Here is an 18071-nt window from a genome sequence, read left to right as displayed (position 1 = left end):
CTGTGAGGCAGCAGCATTAACCACTCTGTCAAAGCCCTGTTAAAAATAAATGTTTGATGGTCACATAATTCGGCAATAAAAGGATGTTTATGTTTTCTTCAAAGCATTTCCAAAAGTATATGGACAGCAATTTGAAAACTATTTGTAAGATGCACCTGGAAGTGGAGTCATCAAAGCAAGAGGTTGAATACCACTTAAACCTGTTTGTGCACGATACGTAAACAGTTTTGAAACATGTCATTTCCTTAAAATGAGAATCCTTTTATTTGCATGTTTTTTGAGAAATAAATCCAACTCAACTAGGATAGTTTAAGCATAAACTAAATAGCACAGCTTAGTGACATCAAGTCCAGAGGTGACGCAGGAATTGAAATAGCAATTCTAACATAAACCAACATCAGTAACTTTGTGGTAAATGTACAGTAAGAAGTCTCACAACACCAGGTTAAAGTCCAACAGCTTTATTTGGAATCACGAGCATTCGGAGCGTCGCTCCTTCCCCAGGCACTCACCTATTCAACAGTTCAAAATTGTTTATGTATCGTGCACAAACAAGTGTAAGTGGTATTTAGCCTCTTGCTTTGATGACCTCACTTCCAGATGCATCTTACAAACAGTTTTCAAATTGCTGTCCATATACTTTTGGAAATGTTTTGAAGAAAACATAAACATCCTTTTATTGCCGAATTATGTGACCATGTTTGCGAGTGCAAGCTGGAATTCTGGCCCCAGTTTTAAAGGGTTGGGGGAAATTGGGGGGCTAGCACAAACTAACTGAGGTTGTAGAGGTTCAAATCTTCAGTGCGGAAGCAGCAATGGACAAACGCCTCAAATAACATTTGAAAAACTTACATTCCTGGGCACCTCTAACCTACAATCCACCTAATAGTTCAAGCCCACACTCCTCCAGCTATAAAGACCAACTAAAATGACAGATCAGGTCCCAATTTATTAGAGTTTAATTACTTTAAAATCAGCAAACATTTACTTTTAACAGGGCTTTGGCAGAGTGGTTTGCGCTGCTGCCTCACGGCACCAGGGACCCTGGTTCAATTCCCGACTTGGGTTGCTGTTTGTGCGGAGTCTGCACTTTCTCTCCGTGTCTGTTGGGTTTCCTCCGGGTGCTCCCACAGTCCAAAAGATGTGCTGGTTAGTTGCATTGGCCATGCTAAATGCTTCCTCAGTGTACCCGAACAGGCGCCGGAGTGTGGCAACTAGGGGATTTTCACAGTAACTTCATTGCAGTGTTAATTTAAGCCTACTTGTGACTCCTATAAATAAACTTTAACTTAACTTAATTTGTCATGTTCATGAGGAACTATACTTTGAAAGATGATCCCCATGCCCCATGGCATGTTTTCCGGTGGGAAAGCGGCTTGCCATTGGTCGCTGGTGGGATCTTCCTGCCTTCTTGGCTCACTTTAACCTTGCATTGCAAGACTTCTTACAATGTCCACCCCAGTCCAACACCTGCGTCTCCACACTTAGTGGTAAATGTTAATGGATGAGTGATCAAGAGACCTAGACTAATGCAAAGGAGAGATGAGACGGAATTTTCCGGGCTCTTCATGGCAGTGGAGACAGTCCGCTGTTGGCCAGTGGCGGAATCTTCGAACGGAAGTTTGCCGTGGGTGGGACGGAAGATCTCGCAGGCAAGAATGGCCAGGAAATCCGGCCATGAGTTCCAAATCCCACCACTGGGAGACTTTAACTTCTATTAACTATAAATGGAATTAAAATGGTGGTCTCAGTAAAGATAATCATGTGACTATCGAAAAATGTATCTAGTTCGCTAATGTCCTTTAGGGAAGGAAATCTGCCGACCTTACTTGATCTGGCTTACATGTGACTCCAGACCCACAGCAATGTGGTTGACTCTTGACTGCCCTCTGAAATGGCCTAGCAAGGTTGTATGGGCAAAAATGGTGACCTTGCCAGTGACACTCATGCCCTAAAAATGATTAAAACAAAACGCTGCTGGCGAGTAGTGAGTTCACCCAGAGTTATTTGTCCTTGTTTCATACTGGCTTGTAATACAAAGATAATTGCCAGACTGTTTTCTCTCATCAAAAACTCAACTCTGATCCATTCCATCACCACCTTTCTCCTATAAAATCCTTGAATGCATCTTTGCCAGCTCTCCCTCTTTAAAACCTTGCAGTTTAATTTCTGTCCTACTCATTGAACTGTAGACACCAGTCATCAACATTTGTGGCATTAAATGTAGCACATTATCTCTCTTTGTTCTCTGTAAATTGTTACGACTTTTGTAGAGACTGATAACATTTAAAAGGAAATTAGGATTTTCAGTTAATAAAATGACAGGTCAAGGATTTATGTTTTTTTCATTCATTCGTGGGACATGGGCGTCGCTGGCTGTCCAGCATTTATTGCCCATCCCTAGCTGCCCCTTGAGAAGGTGGTGGTGAGCTGCCTTCTTGAATCGCTGCAGTCCTTGTGCTGTGGGTTGACCCACAATGCCGTTAGGGAGGGAATTCCAGGATTTTGACCCAGCAATTGCGAAGGACCGGTGATATATTTCCAGGTCAGGATGGTGAGTGGCTTGGAGGGGAACTTGCAGGTGGTGGTGTTCCCATTTATCTGCTGCCCTTGCCCTTCTAGATGAAAGCTGTTGTGGGTTTGGAAAGTGCTGTCTAAGGATCTTTGGTGAATTGCTGCAGTGCATCTTGTAGATAGTACACACTGCTGCTACTGAGTGTCGGTGGTGGAGGGAGTGGATGTTTGTGGATGTGGTGCCAATCAAGCGGGGCTGCTTTGTCCTAAATGGTGATGAGTTTCTTGAGTGTTTTGGAGTTGCATCCAAGCAAGTGGAGAGTATTCCATCACACTGCGGTGGTTGGAGTGTCTCTTATTGGTGTTGGTCATTGCCTGGCATTTGTGTGATGCAAATGTTACTTGCCACTTGTCAGCCCAAAACTGGATATTGTCCAGATCTTGTTGCATTTGAACATGGGTTGCTTCAGTATCTGAGGAGTCGCGAATGGTGCTGAACATTGTGCAATCATCGGCAAACATCCCCACTTCTGACCTTATGTCGGCGGGAAGTTCATTGATGAAGCAACTGAAGATATTTGTGCCCAGGACACTACCCTGAGGGACTCCTGCAGAGATGTCCTGGAGCTAAGAGGACTGACGCTCCACAACCACAACCATCTTCCTATGTACCAGGCGTGACTCCAACCAGCGAAAAGTTTGCCCCCTGATATCCATCGATTCCAGTTTTGCTAGGGCTCCTTGATGCTACACTCCACTGAATGCGGCCTTGATGTCAAGGGCTGTCACTCTCATCTCACCTCTGGAGTTCAGCTCTATTGTCCATGTCTCAGCCAAGGTTGTAATGAGGTCAGGAGCTGAGTGACCCTGGCGAAATCCAACTGGGTGCCACTGAGCAGGTTATTGCTAAGCAGGTGCTGCTTGATAGCATTGTTGATGACCCCTTCCATCACTTTACTGATGATCGAGAGTAGACTGCTCGGGCGGTAATTGGTGGGGTTGGATTTGTCCTGTTTTTGTCTACAGGACATACCCCTGGGCCACTTTTCACATTGTCAGGTAGATGCCAGTGTTGTAACTGTACAGGAAATGTTTGTTTTAAAACTTTTGTTGTAACAAATGACTAAAAGCACTGCTGACTAAACACTGTTTTCTTTTTCATCAGCAACTTACGCTGTTAACTACAGAGAGGAACATTTTCCTTTCATACTGATCGCACTTCCCATGGAATTACAATCCTCAGCAAACAGTCCTCAATTGCTCCCAGCTTCCACTGAGATCCCGAATGCCCCCTTTTCACCGAGTTATAACCTTGAGGAACCATCTTCAAGTGTTTTTCTCATTACTTGGAGTTTCCTAAATCTACCACCACGACCGCTAAAACCTGTTCCAATGATTCTTCTCCTGGTTATGTGAGGACGAATGTCCTGAAATCCTTCGATGCCTGCAGGATGCATCTCTTCAACCAGAGATTGTTTCCCTCCTGCATCTCGTTCTGGTGGCTTGCAAAGTCAAGCATCTTTTTCTCTCTGCTGGCCACACAGACCCTCTGCTGTCTGTAATACTCATTGATTTGTAAGGAAGCCGGTAACCTGATCTCAAAAATGATCCCTCTGCCTTCTTCCCCCTGACAATGTGAAACACATTATTTTTGCATGTAGGTAGGAATGCTAATTAGCTACCTATGATCCCAACTTTCTTTCATCTTAGTAGTAAATGGCTAGCTTAGAACACAACTGTTCACAACTCAATATTTACAATGCTTTTGTGGAACTTTGCAAGATTTGGGCCCAAGATTTACACCAGTTGTACACCCACACTCGACAGGCCCGGAAGCAGCCATGGAATGCATTCCCGGCTGTGGTTGACCCCGGAGCACAATTTCACGCTGGTTGGCCAGTTGGCCAATTAACAGTCAGCCAGCATGAAAGGTGTGCTAGAAGAATGAGGGGGGATCTAAGAGAAACATATAAAATTATGAAGGGAATAGATAAGATAGAAGCAGGCAGGCTGTTTCCACTGGCGGGTGAAACCAGAACTAGGAACATAGTCTCTTTATAAGGGTGAGCAGATTTAGGACTGAGTTGAGGAGGAACTTCTTCACCCAAAAGTTGTGAATCTGTGGAATTTTCTGCCCAGTGAAGTAGTTCAGGCTACCTCATTGAATGTTTTAAAGACAGATATAGATGGATTTTTGAAAGGTAAAGGAATTAAGATTAATGGTGAGTGGTCAGGTAAGTGGAACTGGGTCCATGAAGAGATCAGCCATGATCTTATTGAATGGCGGAGCACGCTCTAGGGGCCAAATGGCCTACGCCTGCTTCTAGTTCTTGTGTTCTTATGAAAGGTTGAGCACTGTTGAGGAGGGTGGGAAGGTGGTGGGCATCAAGAAAAGGGGGGATGTGGGCAGGCACCCTCGGGGGACAACAATTGTGGAGCTGTCTCAAGGTGTTGCTGACCTGTGAAAAACATTGATGTTAAATATATGGCACTAGTCCCTAGGCAGCAAGATCAAACACACACCTCAGCACCTAGACACATTTGTTAATTTTATTTGAGGCCTGACTTTCATCCCGTCCTGGATTGAGGTTGCAGTTCAAACGTGAAGGCTGTCTTGCCATTCAGCCCATCTGCCAACCTGGAAGGCAGACAGGCAATGTAAAATCCCAGACAACTGGGGCGGAGTTTGTTCCACCTGCCACAGGAACTGTAGTGGTGGGGGGCAGGGGGTGGGAGAAGTGGTGGGTGGGGAAGTGGGGGTGGGGGGGGGCACAGACCATGCAAAGGTCTGTTGACCTCGGACGGGACTTTCTGGTTTTGGGCTGAGCTTGGCCAGAAAATCTTGCACCTAGAGTTTAATTAACTTAAATAGTCTTCTTGATAGTTGGCCTTAGGTGGCATAGTGGTTAGCACTGCTGCCTCACAGTGCCAGGGACCCAGGTTCCATTCCTGGCCTGGGTCACTGTCTGTGTGGAGTCTGCACGTCCTCCCCATGTCTGCGTGGGTTTCCTCCAGGTTTCCTCCCACAGTCTGAAAGACGTGCTGGTTAGGCGCATGGCCATGCTAAATTCTCCATCAGTGTACCCGAACAGGGGTCGGGGTGTGGTGACTAGGAGATTTTCACAGTAACTTCATTGCGGTGTTGATGTAAGCCTACTTGTGACACTAATAATAAATAAAATAAAAATACTCTACTCATTGCAAACTCAGAGATTGCTACCATAGTCTCCAAGCATAAATAGCTTGTTCCTTCTTTCCAATAAAATAATCTAAGCCTTTCTTTGATCTCTAAAAATCAAACCATCGAGGCTTACTGCCAGGCAGAGTTCAGAACAGATCACGTTATTCCCTTCAGTTATTCTAAATTTGAAGGTCCAGTTCAAAAATATAACAATCTTCTAAACCTCACCATTGTAACAAAATGTATGACTGAGTCAATAATTCTATCACTTTTGCCACTTCCCTTCCACCATTCAGCTGCATGGCATTGCTCTTACATATTTGTACTTCCCAAGTGGCAGCTACGACTCTTGCAATGTCTTCCACTTCTAACCTGCATGGTCACCAATATCGATATCTACCTTAATCAGCTACTCCCCATCCTCCAATGAGTTGTTTTCAGAATTCTTACACCCTTTTAGACATCATTCCGACATCTCATCCCACCCTATCTTGACTGATGAGGGAGTCAAAGGTTACAGGGGGTAGACAAGAAAGGAGAGGTCACTCTTCGATCAGCCATGATGTTATTAAATAGCAGAACAGGCTTCAGAGGGTGAATGGCCTCCTCCTGCCCCTAATTCATACTTGTTAAGTTTGTATGTCCGTGTGCACGTCTTTCTCGACTCTCTTCAACCCAAGCTGCCATTTTATCCCCTTTGTCCCTCTAACTGAAACTTCTGAGGCATTTCCCTTTCACTTCATTTCATCGCCAGTAGCAAGGATTTCAGCTCTCATTCCAGAACTCATTCGCTGTGTCTCCCTTCTTTCAAAAACCTCCTGGAGATTAACCTCTTTGACCTTGCCTTCAGTTACCTCCTCTAAATTTTCTCCTGGTGCCTTTTTCCTTCTTCCCTTCATAGTGACATATTCTGAGATGTGAGCTGTGGAATAAGACTTACATCAAACAGTGCCATGTGAGAGCACCTTGCTGTCCTTGTTTTTGTAAAAGTCTAAAATCTCCTTGAACTGTCCTGTATGGATCTGGCATCACTGCTTGGATGGCAAGACCATGAATGTAACATTAGAATAACTGTACAAATGCAAGAGAGTTTCACCCTAAAATTACAACCATGGATTCCCGCACGAATTGTCCTTTTGAATATTATATGCTATATCCCTAAACTGACCTTTGATTCCAGTCAAACACATTGGCTGGTATTTTATGACATCGCTCGGGTGAGGATTGTAAAATCCAGCCCGAAGCCAACAGAGAATTCCGTTCTGCGAGCCGCGCCCGGAATGGGCATGGCGATAAAATTACGGCCATTGGGTTAAACAACAAATCAGATGACAACTAAGCACAATGGAAGCATTTTTCTCTAAGTTGCTGGTGAGTAGTTGTCACCTTGGCTTCAGTTGGTAACCCAGTTGGCTTTGCTTTGCCTCAAGGCTTTGGGTTCAGCTCTCGCTCCAGGGCCTGACTTTATTATCCACATTGACAGCTCATTGTAGCAATAGTCTTTCAGATGAAGCACTGAACCGAGGCCCTAATACTAAAAATCAATGTGAGGAAAAGCTTGAATTGGGATCCAGGCCAACATTCCTCCCTCAATCAAAACTGGATAACTCCTTGTTCTTCTCATGCCCTATTTGTGTGATTACTGCGTGCAAATTAGCTGCTGTGTTCCCTTATATCATAGTGATTGCATTTCAAAATATAATTCATTGGTTGTGATGGTTTCAGATATTTGAATTTTATAATAAAATGTTAATGGATTTGACTTTCTTTGCCTGTGCACTTTAGAATAAAAATGAATTTTGTTGGCCAAATTCAGACTTGGCATTTTTAATTTTTTAAAGCACCCTATATTTGGGCTGGAGTATATTTCTAATTGCAATAATGCATGAATATTGTCAGTATGTATCTGTCAGCTTTGGGAACAATTATGTGGGGATCACCTTGCAAAAGTTGTTGGAGTAGATCAAGGCATTTACCAGTATTTTTCAAGGAATGAGCAAACAGACTTTTGTTGGTCACCAGTGTGATTTACATGATGGAAATTAAAATCTATGCACTTGTAAATCTACCCACCTATCTTGAATGTAAAATCCATACATTTGTAGATCCCGTCCATAGATTCCTGAGCATAATTTGATGTGTTCACCAACCTATGCTGTCTCTGGTCTGGTAACAGGCCAATTTTAAAATTTTCATTCTTTCTTTCAAATTCCTCCATGGTTGTGCCCCCACCCCCCCCACCCCCGCCCCGCACCCCCCCTTTTTCTCTGTAGCCAACTCCAGCCCTAAAACACTCCAAGATATCCCTGTGCTTCCATTCTGGCTCCCAACTTCCCTCATTTTAACGGCTCCATTGTCCTCGACTGTGCCTTCAGCTGCCTCTGCACTCTTAAGAAGGTCGTAAGGGGTTATTTTCAGGATGGCAATCTGTAACTAGTGGAGTGTCACAGGGATCAATGCTGGGGTCACGGTTATTTACAATATATATATTAATGACTTGGATGAGAGAAGTTGCCAAGTTTGCGGAGAAGACAAAGATAGGTGGGAAGGCAAGTGGCGAGGAATCTCCAGAGGGACATAGACAAAGTAAAAGTAAAGTAAAGTTTATTTATTGGTTACAAGTAGGCTTCCGTTCACACTGCAATGAAGGTACTGTGAAAATCCCCTAGTCGCCACACTCCGACGCCTGTTCGGGTACACTGAGGGAGAATTTAGCATGGCCAATGCACCTAACCAGCACATCTTTGGACTGTGTGAGGAAACCAGAGCATCTGGAGGAAACCCATACAGATACTGGGTGAATGTGCAAACTCCACACAGGCAGTGCCCCAAACCAGGATTAGAAGCAGGGTCTCTGGCGCTGTGAGACAACAGTGTTAACTGCTGTGCCACTGTGCTGACAGGTTGTCCAGAATGGACAAAAACTTAACAGATGGAATATAATGCCAGATAATGTGAAGTTACGCAGTTTGGTAGGAAGAATAAAGGAGCTGAATATTATTTAAATGGAGAAAGACTTCAGAAAGCTACAGTTCAAAGGGATTTGGGAGTCGTTGTGCATAAATTGAAAAATCTAGCATGAAAGTGCCAGTTTAGGAAGACCAAGTAAGAAAAGGTGGGAGATCTCTATGTGGTTTAAAAGAGGGGTTTCTTTCCGATTAAAGAAGGCTGAGATTCCAGACAGTAAGTAGCATATTTGAAAAGAAGAGATGTTCTGTTGTACGGCTGAGGTCATTTGAAAAAATAATCAAGTCATCAGTCTCCATGGTAAAAAGGGGAATACTGGGAAGACAGTTGATAATGATATTCAGCATGTGAAATCCACATTTTATCATCCATCAACCAATGGATTAGCTGAAAGTTTCATACAATCCTTGAAACATTCTTTAAAAGCTTGAAGAGAGCGTAGTTCATTATCACATCATGTGAATAGCTTTTTAGCATCTTATAGCAACACTATTGATGCGGCTATGGGTGGAATAGTGGCACAGTGCTTAGCATTGCTGACTCACAGTGCCAGCGACCTGGGTTCAATTCCAGCCTTGAGTGACTATCTGTGTGGAGTTTGCACATTCTCCCTGTGTCTGCGTGGGTTTCCTCTGGATGCTCCGGTTTCCTCCCACACTCCAAAGACGTGCGGGTTAGGTTGATTGGCCTTGCTAAATTGCCCCTTCGTGTCAGGGAGATTAGCAGGGTAAAAACGTGGGGTTAAGGGGATAGGGCCTGGGTGGGATTGTTGTCAGTGCAGGCTTGATGGGCTGAATGGCCTTCTTCTGCACTGTAGGGATTCTATGATTCTATGACTACCCAAAGTTCACCTGCATTACTATTTTTACAGAGGAAGTTGGGAACTGCATTTGGTTTGTTATTACCTCCAGAAACTTCAGAGATGGCAGAGTGTCAACAACAATCTCAAGTTGCTGACGAGAGGTGAGGGCAAAACAATGCTCATTTCAACAAGGAAATCGAATGTTAACGTGTAATTATGCCACAAGTGAGAAATGGGTACCAGCCATAGGTTTAACAAAAACAGGTTCAATTTCTTACATGGTTCAAATTGAAGATGAACTAGTTTATCAACGTCATGCTGATCAATTGTTGTCACCTCAAAATGATTACTCAGAATTATCTCTAGAAGTACCAACTTGTTTAGTACCTAATGTTTGAATACTTCTACAGAAGGCTTAGTTGAATCTGAGTTGCCCGATGATCGTGTCTTTGCTACTATGTTACATAAGAATGATGCAGAATTAATTCTAAGACAAGAAGTGTCTACTGAAGTTCCAAATCATATTTATAGGATCAAAAGACAGCCAAGTCCCAGAACGTTGTATAGAACCAACGTGGAATGGATATCCTGCTGATCAACTTTCTTCTTGACTGTATATAATGATTAATGGTTGATAGTACTGTGCCTAGAGTATTATAGATACTATGTATATCATTGTAGCAATTTGTCGTCATGCCCACTGGAGTAAAGATGGAGGGATGTTATATATTTAAGTGGTTGTATGATTGCTTCAAGAGTCAGTCACATGGTTTGATGATGATGTCATTAAGGTGTCTCACAGGCTCCTGTTTTAGTTCCATTTTCTACTCTTTACCAGCATCACCCCAACAATAAGCTGTTGTCATTATGAATCTATGTGTGCAAACCAATTTTTTTTTGTTTAAAACCCCCAACCTCTAACATCACAATATACTTCTCTCCTGCTGTGTGCATCTTCTCATGCTGTGTGTATACCTCCCTCCTGCATTGTGTATGTCTTCCTCTTGCAGTGTGTATATATCTCGTCCTGCTATTTTTTTTATTCATTGGACATGGGCGTTGCTGGCTGGCCAGCATTTATTGCCCATCCGTAGTTGCCCTTGGAGGGGAGTTGAGAGTCAACTACATTGCTGTGGATCTGGAGGCACATGCAGACCAGACCAGGTAAGGATAGCAGATTTCCTTCCCTAAAGGAGGGTCGTGAACCAGATGAGTCTTTCTGACAATCGACAATGATTTCATGAGATTCGTAATTCCAGATATTTTGTATTGAATTCAAATTCCAACATCACCCGTGCTGGGATTCGAACCGGACTCCCCAGGACATTAGCTGAGTTCCTGGATTAATAGTCTAGTGATAATACCACGAGACCATCGTCTCCTGCTACATCTCTCCCCTCCTCAGACAGGAAGCAAATATGAATGTAGGAGGTTAGACACAAAAGCAGAGAGTAACAGTTTGGGGAGCATGCAGTTACTTGGGACAGGATAGCCCATTTAAAACCCTTTCAGCAACACCTGCCTAAATCCGAAAACCATTTTTAATCCCAATTTAATATCCTCAGAAGATGATTTATCTTCTCTCTCTAATTGTTTGAATATCAAATTACCAGTGAAGAAAGCTGGCACGGACTAAGGCCAATACAATGGTACAAATGCCCTATTAAATGAGGCAGCAGCTGTTTTATTCTTGTTCTGGATCCAGACAAGAGCCTCTTCCCACGGGGACTAGTTTTAAACTAACCTCGTGCCTTTATTTACCAAGCGTGGTTGTCAGCAGAGCTTTGTAACGATTCACAGTTGACACACACAGCCCTGACTGGAAAGCCGAACAGACAGCGGGATTGCCAATGCAGTCACCCAGGCGGAGGGCAGGCACAGATCCTCTGGGACAGACAGCCAGACTTTGGGCGAGTTGGAGAACAGCCGGAGGACAGCCCTGCTCTGACCCATCCTTTCCAAGCTGATACTGCGCTGTCCTATGCACCCATCACAGACCCAAGCTTTGTGGGCCAAATCCCAGCACCTGCCACATGTAAAACTCTGTTACAGAGTCCCCGTTCATTCATCATCGAAACAAGGAAGGTAGATAGCGGAACTGAGGGTGTACAACAGAGAGGCAGAGAGGGAGGTAGTCTCCCTGTCTCCTCGTGTGTGTGTGTGTGTGTGTATCTCTGCCACTTTTATCTCGATGTGTCTTTTTATCTCTTTCTGTCTCTGCCTCCTTCTTTCTGCCTCTCGCTCTGTTCAATTTCTCTATCTGTTTCTCTTTCTCTTTGTCTCTCTCTCTCTGACCCAATCTCTCGCCAAGAAAGGCTGAAAGTAAAAAAAAGTGGCAAAGAGAAAGATGAGGCAAGAAAGGAAGAGAGAGATGGAGAATGCAGCAGAGAGAGAGAGAGAAAAGCAGAGAAAAAATGAAAGAGAAATGATTTTTTATAGAAAGTGAGGAATAATTGGAGTTGGGAACATGTTCTCAACAATCTGCGGCAGTGTCGGTGTCCATCCTCTCTCTCCCTCTTCATTTTCTATTTCCAGGATAACTCCTCAATCCTCCCCTCCCTTTCTCCCCATTCCGTGTCCTCTTCCCCTTTCTCTCTCCCCCTCTCTATTCCTGCCCTCTTTCTCCTCACCTGCCCTTTTCCTCCTCTTCTCACCTCCCCATTCCCCTCTCTCATTCCCCCCTCAATCTCCCCTGTCCCTCTCTCTCCCCAGCTCCCTCCTTTCTCATTTAATCCCTCATATTTTCCCCTCCTTTACTCCTCCTCTTGCCCCCTCTCCCTCATTTATTCGCCTTCTCCTCCTTGCCTCCTTTCTCTTCCCTTTACCCCCATTTATGTCCCCATTACCTCCTCTCTCTCCTTTCCCCTCTCCCTTCATTCCCCCATTGCCCTCTCCCCTTTTATCTCTCCCTTCATTCCCCTATTGCCCTCTCTCCCTCTCCCTTCCTTCCCCCTTTGCCCCCCCTCCCTCCATTCTCCCATTTTCTCCTCTCCCCCTTTGCCCCTCTCCCCCCATTGCCCCCTCTCCCCCTCTCTTACCGTACTTGCACTCGCCATCGTGGGTCTTGTGGATCTTGCCCTGTTGCCGGTGCACGGACAGCCAGCTGGCCAGGTGGAGGGCACAGATGGTGGGGTAGGTGCTGCCATCCGAGCCGCACACCGGGTAGTCGTGCTTGCAGATACAGGAGCCGGTGCCCTCCTCCTCCTCCTCCCGCTGCCGCTCTGTGCCCGCCGAGGTCAGGCACACATAGCCGGGGGCACAGCGGCCGTGCTTGAGCCCCTCTCCCCCGCACAGCTCGCCCTGCACCCCCAGGCACCGCTCGCAGCAGCCGCACTCGTCCTTGCCCCGCAGCTCGGGCACTTTGCACTGGGCAGGCGGGCAGGAGCTGGGCTGGCAGGGAGGGCACTCAGCCCTCACCCCCGGCCCCCTCCTCAACACCATGGCTCCCAGCAGCAGCAGCAGAGACAGCCCCAGCTTCATGTTGGCAGCTCGGCAGCCTCCAGTGTGACTGAGCCCCCCTCTCCCTCCCAGTCCCAGCCCCGGTGCCAGCTCCTAACTCAGCCCCCATCATTCATTATTCATGTACATTCACCAGCGCACATTGGAGAGAGTGTCACAGATCCCAAATAAACCCTCCCCACACATTCCCAGCCAGTGATTCAACACACAGTAACTAACCCTCCTAGCACCGCCCCTATTCACCCCAGATCCACCTGCAGCACTCTGTGTGGGGCAGAGTACAATTTGATTTGATTTATTATTGTCACATGTATTGGAATACAGTGAAAAGTATTGTGTTTTTGCACTACACAGACAAAGCATACCGTTCATAGAGAAGGAAAGGAGAGAGTGCAGAATTTGGTTTGATTTATTATTGTCACATGTATTGGCATACAGTGAAAAGTATTGTTTCTTGCACGTTGTACAGACAAAGCATACCGTTCATAGAGAAGGAAAGGAGAGAGTGCAGAATTTGGTTTGATTTATTATTGTCACATGTATTGGCATACAGTGAAAAGTATTGTTTCTTGCACGTTGTACAGACAAAGCATACCGTTCATAGAGAAGGAAAGAAGTGCAGAATGTGGTGTTACCGTCATAGCTAAGGTGTAGAGAAAGATCAATTTAATGCGAGGTAAGTCTATGCTGATGCTGGCTGCATAATGCTTTCCCAGGCAGCGGGAAGCATAGACAGAGTCAATGGATGGGAGGCTGGTTTGCGTGATGGACTGGGCTTTGTTCATGACCCTTTGTAGTTTCTTGCCATCTTGGAAAGTGCAGGAGCCATACCAAGCTGTGATACAACCAGAAAGAATGCTTTGTGATCTGTATGGTGCATTAACCCCCACCTCTGTGACACTCCACTTGACAGAGTCTCCAACACAACCCACTCACTGAAGGCAAAATACTGCGGATGCTGGAATCTGAAACAAAAACAGAAAAGGCTGGAAAATCTTGAAATCAAGAGTGCCTCGCTCTCCCACCTTGTCAAGAGCTCCTATCATTGCTGCCTCTCTCTTAGGGTTGCCCTCAGTTTTTATGATCAATGATCTTCACACAACATGAATAAACCAGAGCCTTTACCCAACACCTTCAAGACAGCCGAAATATCAACAGGAAAAATGCTGCAAGTATCCGCCCCCCCCCCCCCCCCCCCCACCACCCCACCCACTCCCCAAGTCCTTTACATTCAATTGGGTAACTTTTGAAGTGTAGTCATAGAACCATAGAATCTCTGCAGTGCAGAAGGAGGCCATTCGGCCCATCGAGCCTGCACCAACAGCAATCCCACCCAGGCCCTATCCCCATAACCACATGTATTTACCCCCCTAATCCCCCTGACACTAAGGGGCAATTTAACATGGGCAATCAACCTAACCTACATATCTTTAGAATGTGGGAGGAAACTGGAGCACCCGAAGGAAACCTACGCAAACACGGGGAGAATGTATAAAGTCCACACAGGCAGTGACCCAAGGCCGGAATTGAATCTGGGTCTCTGGTGCTGTGAGGCAGCAGTGCTAACCACTGTGCCATGTACCGCCCCCTCGTTAAGAGTCAAGCACCAGTCGCCATTGTGGTGTGAAAAAAAAGGACAGCAAATGGTGCACAGCAAGCTCCCACAAACAGTGATACACAACCAGATAATCCATTGCTTTTAAAGAGTGATATTAGTCAAAGGATGGGTGAATATTGATTGGCCAGGATTTCACTTGCTCATCTTCAAACAGCAATATGGATTGAAAACAGAAAATGCAAGAAATACTCAGCAGGCCTGGCACCAGAGACTGGGGAAGGGAAACCCAGCGAACGTTCCAGTTGGAGAAACTTTCCAGAGTGCCATGGGATCTTTAATATTCACTTGGAAGGACAGAGAGATATAAAAAATGGGGAGGCAGTGGCATTGCGGTATTGTCATTGGACTAGTAATCTAGAGAGTTCTGGGGAGCTGGATGTGAATCCCACCACAGCAGATGTTGAAATTTTAATTCAATAAAAATCTGGAATGTAAAGTCTAATGAACAATGGCAATCATTGTTGATTGCCATTAAAAACCTATCTGTTTCACTAATGTCCTTTAGGGAAGGAAATCTGTCATCTACCCCGGTCTGGCCTACAGTTGACTCCAGATCCACAGCAATGTGGCTTATTCTGACTCTTAACTGTCCTCTGAAATAGCCTCACAAGCTACTCAGTTCAGGGCCAGACCAGAAACTCCAAGGTATTTTATGAAGTTAGCCTAGATCCCAACATTTACATTTGATTTTGGCATTCGGATGAGCATCAAGTATGATTCAAGTGACCCACTAGGAAGCATATATTAAAACAAACTTTATTTAAGAACACAGTTAGAATATAACAAAAAGAATTAGCATAACTTTTACCAATTAAAATACTTAAACATGACAAAGTATTTACCTTAATAGCTAGCTATCTCTACTGTTCCAATTAAGCATTATCCTCCACAGATATGAATCTCTTCTTTAGAACCAGATAGCATAGAAACCAAAGATGCCTATATAAGTACAAGATTTCCAGCATTTTGACACGTCTGGAGAATAATCCAGACAATCACTTGTCTTTTAATTCTCATGCAGCAACTTCCAGAAAGAGCTCCACCCGCAAACAGTAGAATCTCAGAGGAAAAGGTTTATTTCTTGGCAGGTTCTAGTCTCCACCTCAAAAGAGTAAGAGATACAGAGAAAGAAACCTCTCTCTATAGAACCCAAAATAAAAACTGTCTTGAGTTCTCGGTGAAAACCTAGCTGTACCCAGTCATATGACCTTACCTGTCAATCAACCTAATCAAGCCTACTCTGCAATATCCCAGGGGAAAGCACCAAACAACAGAACCCTGCATTAATTCAGATCAAAACAAATACTGCGTCAATTAAGATCCATTACGTTGCTGCAGTAATAATACAATGTTTCTGGACCCAGATAAACTGGCTCCGAAAAAATGGAAGGGACTGGTAAACACATTCAGCAGAGAAATAAATTTCTGAAAGGCAGAGTATTGTCACAATGGGCAATAAAATGACGTATCCCATGAACAAAAAATAACTTACTGAAAAGTGTGTGATGACCCATGTGCTGACCAGACTATTTAATGGGATTAGATAAGAGAATCGCTGGGGATTCTGTTTAAATAGGACAGTCGTGATCGAGCAGGTTTGTAGATATGTGCCCTGTCAGTGATAACAGTGTCTGAGGACGTTGGATGGAATGGAGCTACTGGTGAATGTGACCTGAGGGCTGAAATGATTAAGTGGGAAGTGAGAGATCCTACAAAAGCAAGACTGAGTTGGAAAGGTTGCATATGGTCCCACACTTGCGTGGGAGGTAATGTGAATGCTTGTAACTATGCGAGGCATATTTTTGTCTTATCGACTCTTTAAAGTGAAATGTATCTTTTTATTTGAAATATCTTCACTTGTTGATGAATGTTTTAATTTGTTGTGAGCAGCTGAGGAGGGTGCAATGACTCTTTTCTTTTACCACTCCTCGTTTGGGGTGAAGCATAGGTTTTGAATTTTAAAAAGGATGCTGTATTGCCAGTTCTAAATGTACTTGTCTGTGTGCAGCTTGTCAGTATGAAGCTACAGGATTTCTTGAGCTAGACACTTAAGAGGTTAGTTTTATTGTGCTAAAACCTACTCAGGTAAAAATATTAAAAATGTCCAAACAGATCTAACTCCCACTAATGAGTGCAAACATGCACTCAAACCCCAAGCATGTAGAAAAAATACAACTTTTCAGGGTACCAGATGTTAACTTTGGTCAAGTTAAAGTTCAGATAGAGAAAAAGAAGTCAATAAAGATTCACTGATTGCATCCAGAGGTGTTGGTTCTTCAACTGAGGCAGTTGCGTTTCATAGTCAAGGCCACGCCTCTTTTCTCCTGGAGACACTGCTGTAGAAATCCAATGGCTTTCAGTGGAGAGTTTCTATCTGCTGGGAACTAGACACACTTTTGACTCAGCAAAACAGGGTTCAAGGTTTAGCTGGAATATTGTAGAGAGAGAGAGAGAGAGGGAGGTGGGGGGGTGGGGGGGGGGGGGGGGGGGGGGTTGCAGAAGGCAGCTAAAATAACTGTCAAATCCCAAATTCAAGCATCCATATAAAAAATGACCTCTCTCCATGTTGGCTGCATATCCTAAAAAGAGGTTGATCAGCTTACATCTGGCAGACCTTCTCTGAACAATTCTGAAAGCTGAGATGATTAATTTTTAATGTCCAGCAATTAAATCTTGAATGGTTCGTTCTTCCATTTGGATGATAGAGGAAGAAAGCTTTGCACACCTTACCTCCAGGGAATGTTGTGTTTGATGGGGCCCGCAGAGTTCCTTTGTCTCCGTGAAATGGAAAGTGGCTACACAGATGGAAATTGGCAGCCGTATTAAGTCAGTGTCTTGGTATTCCAGTGAAATGTCCCTTTTTAAAAATTATAAGATGTGAAACCAGTTGATGACATGTCAAATTAATTCCATCTTTCTGACAGATTATGTTGATTTTAGTTGGTTTCTTACAATAAAAAGTTCTAAAAAGTGAATTCTTGTCATATGGTTTTTTTCCCATTGGCATCAAGAGGTCCCCTCTCTTCTTAAAAAAGTTATTGGTCTCTATGGGGAGCGTAAAAATGTCAGCCTAGATTATGTGTAGAAGTCTCTGAATAAATGTTAAATCCAATGAGAGTGCCACCAACTGAGCCATGACTGACACCTCAGCACACACCAAGGTTCCGTCTCACACATTTAAACCATTTCCCACTATCTCCTTTCTTGGCCTGTCTATTCTGATCATTTTACTTCCATATTCTGTAAAGGGGTCTTTACTTGGGAGGATTTATCTGGTCACCTGCTGTGACTTCAACCGAAATGACTAGGTAACAGTCCACATAGCTGGAAGAATCCACATGTGTCTTCTTTCAGAGAGTGCCTGTTAGATTTTCATAGAATCATAGAATCCCTACAGTGCAGAAGGAGGCCATTCAGCCCATTGAGTCTACACCGACCACAATCCCACCCAGGCCATCTCCTCGTAACCCCATGCACTTACCCTGCTAATGCCCCGACACTAAGGGACAACTTAGCATGACCAATCAATC

General features: G+C 44.4%; 1 protein-coding gene across 1 annotated transcript in view; it reads right to left on the bottom strand.

The window, feature by feature from the left end:
• The window catches only part of LOC144491777 (insulin-like growth factor-binding protein-like 1), a 55751-nt gene extending 42675 nt beyond the window's left edge, over window positions 1-13076 (bottom strand). Inside the window, exon 1 of the mRNA XM_078210041.1 lies at window positions 12503-13076. Coding sequence (XP_078066167.1) covers window positions 12503-12944 — 442 coding nt within the window. The 5' untranslated portion in view covers window positions 12945-13076. The remainder of the gene's footprint in view (window positions 1-12502) is intronic.
• Between the last annotated feature and the right edge of the window lie 4995 nt (window positions 13077-18071).

Source organism: Mustelus asterias, chromosome 1 (genome assembly GCF_964213995.1).
Source record: "Mustelus asterias chromosome 1, sMusAst1.hap1.1, whole genome shotgun sequence".
Taxonomy (NCBI): Eukaryota; Metazoa; Chordata; class Chondrichthyes; order Carcharhiniformes; family Triakidae; genus Mustelus; species Mustelus asterias.
The sequence above is the reverse complement of the archived record's forward strand: the minus strand, read 5'-3'. Positions and strand labels throughout refer to the sequence as shown.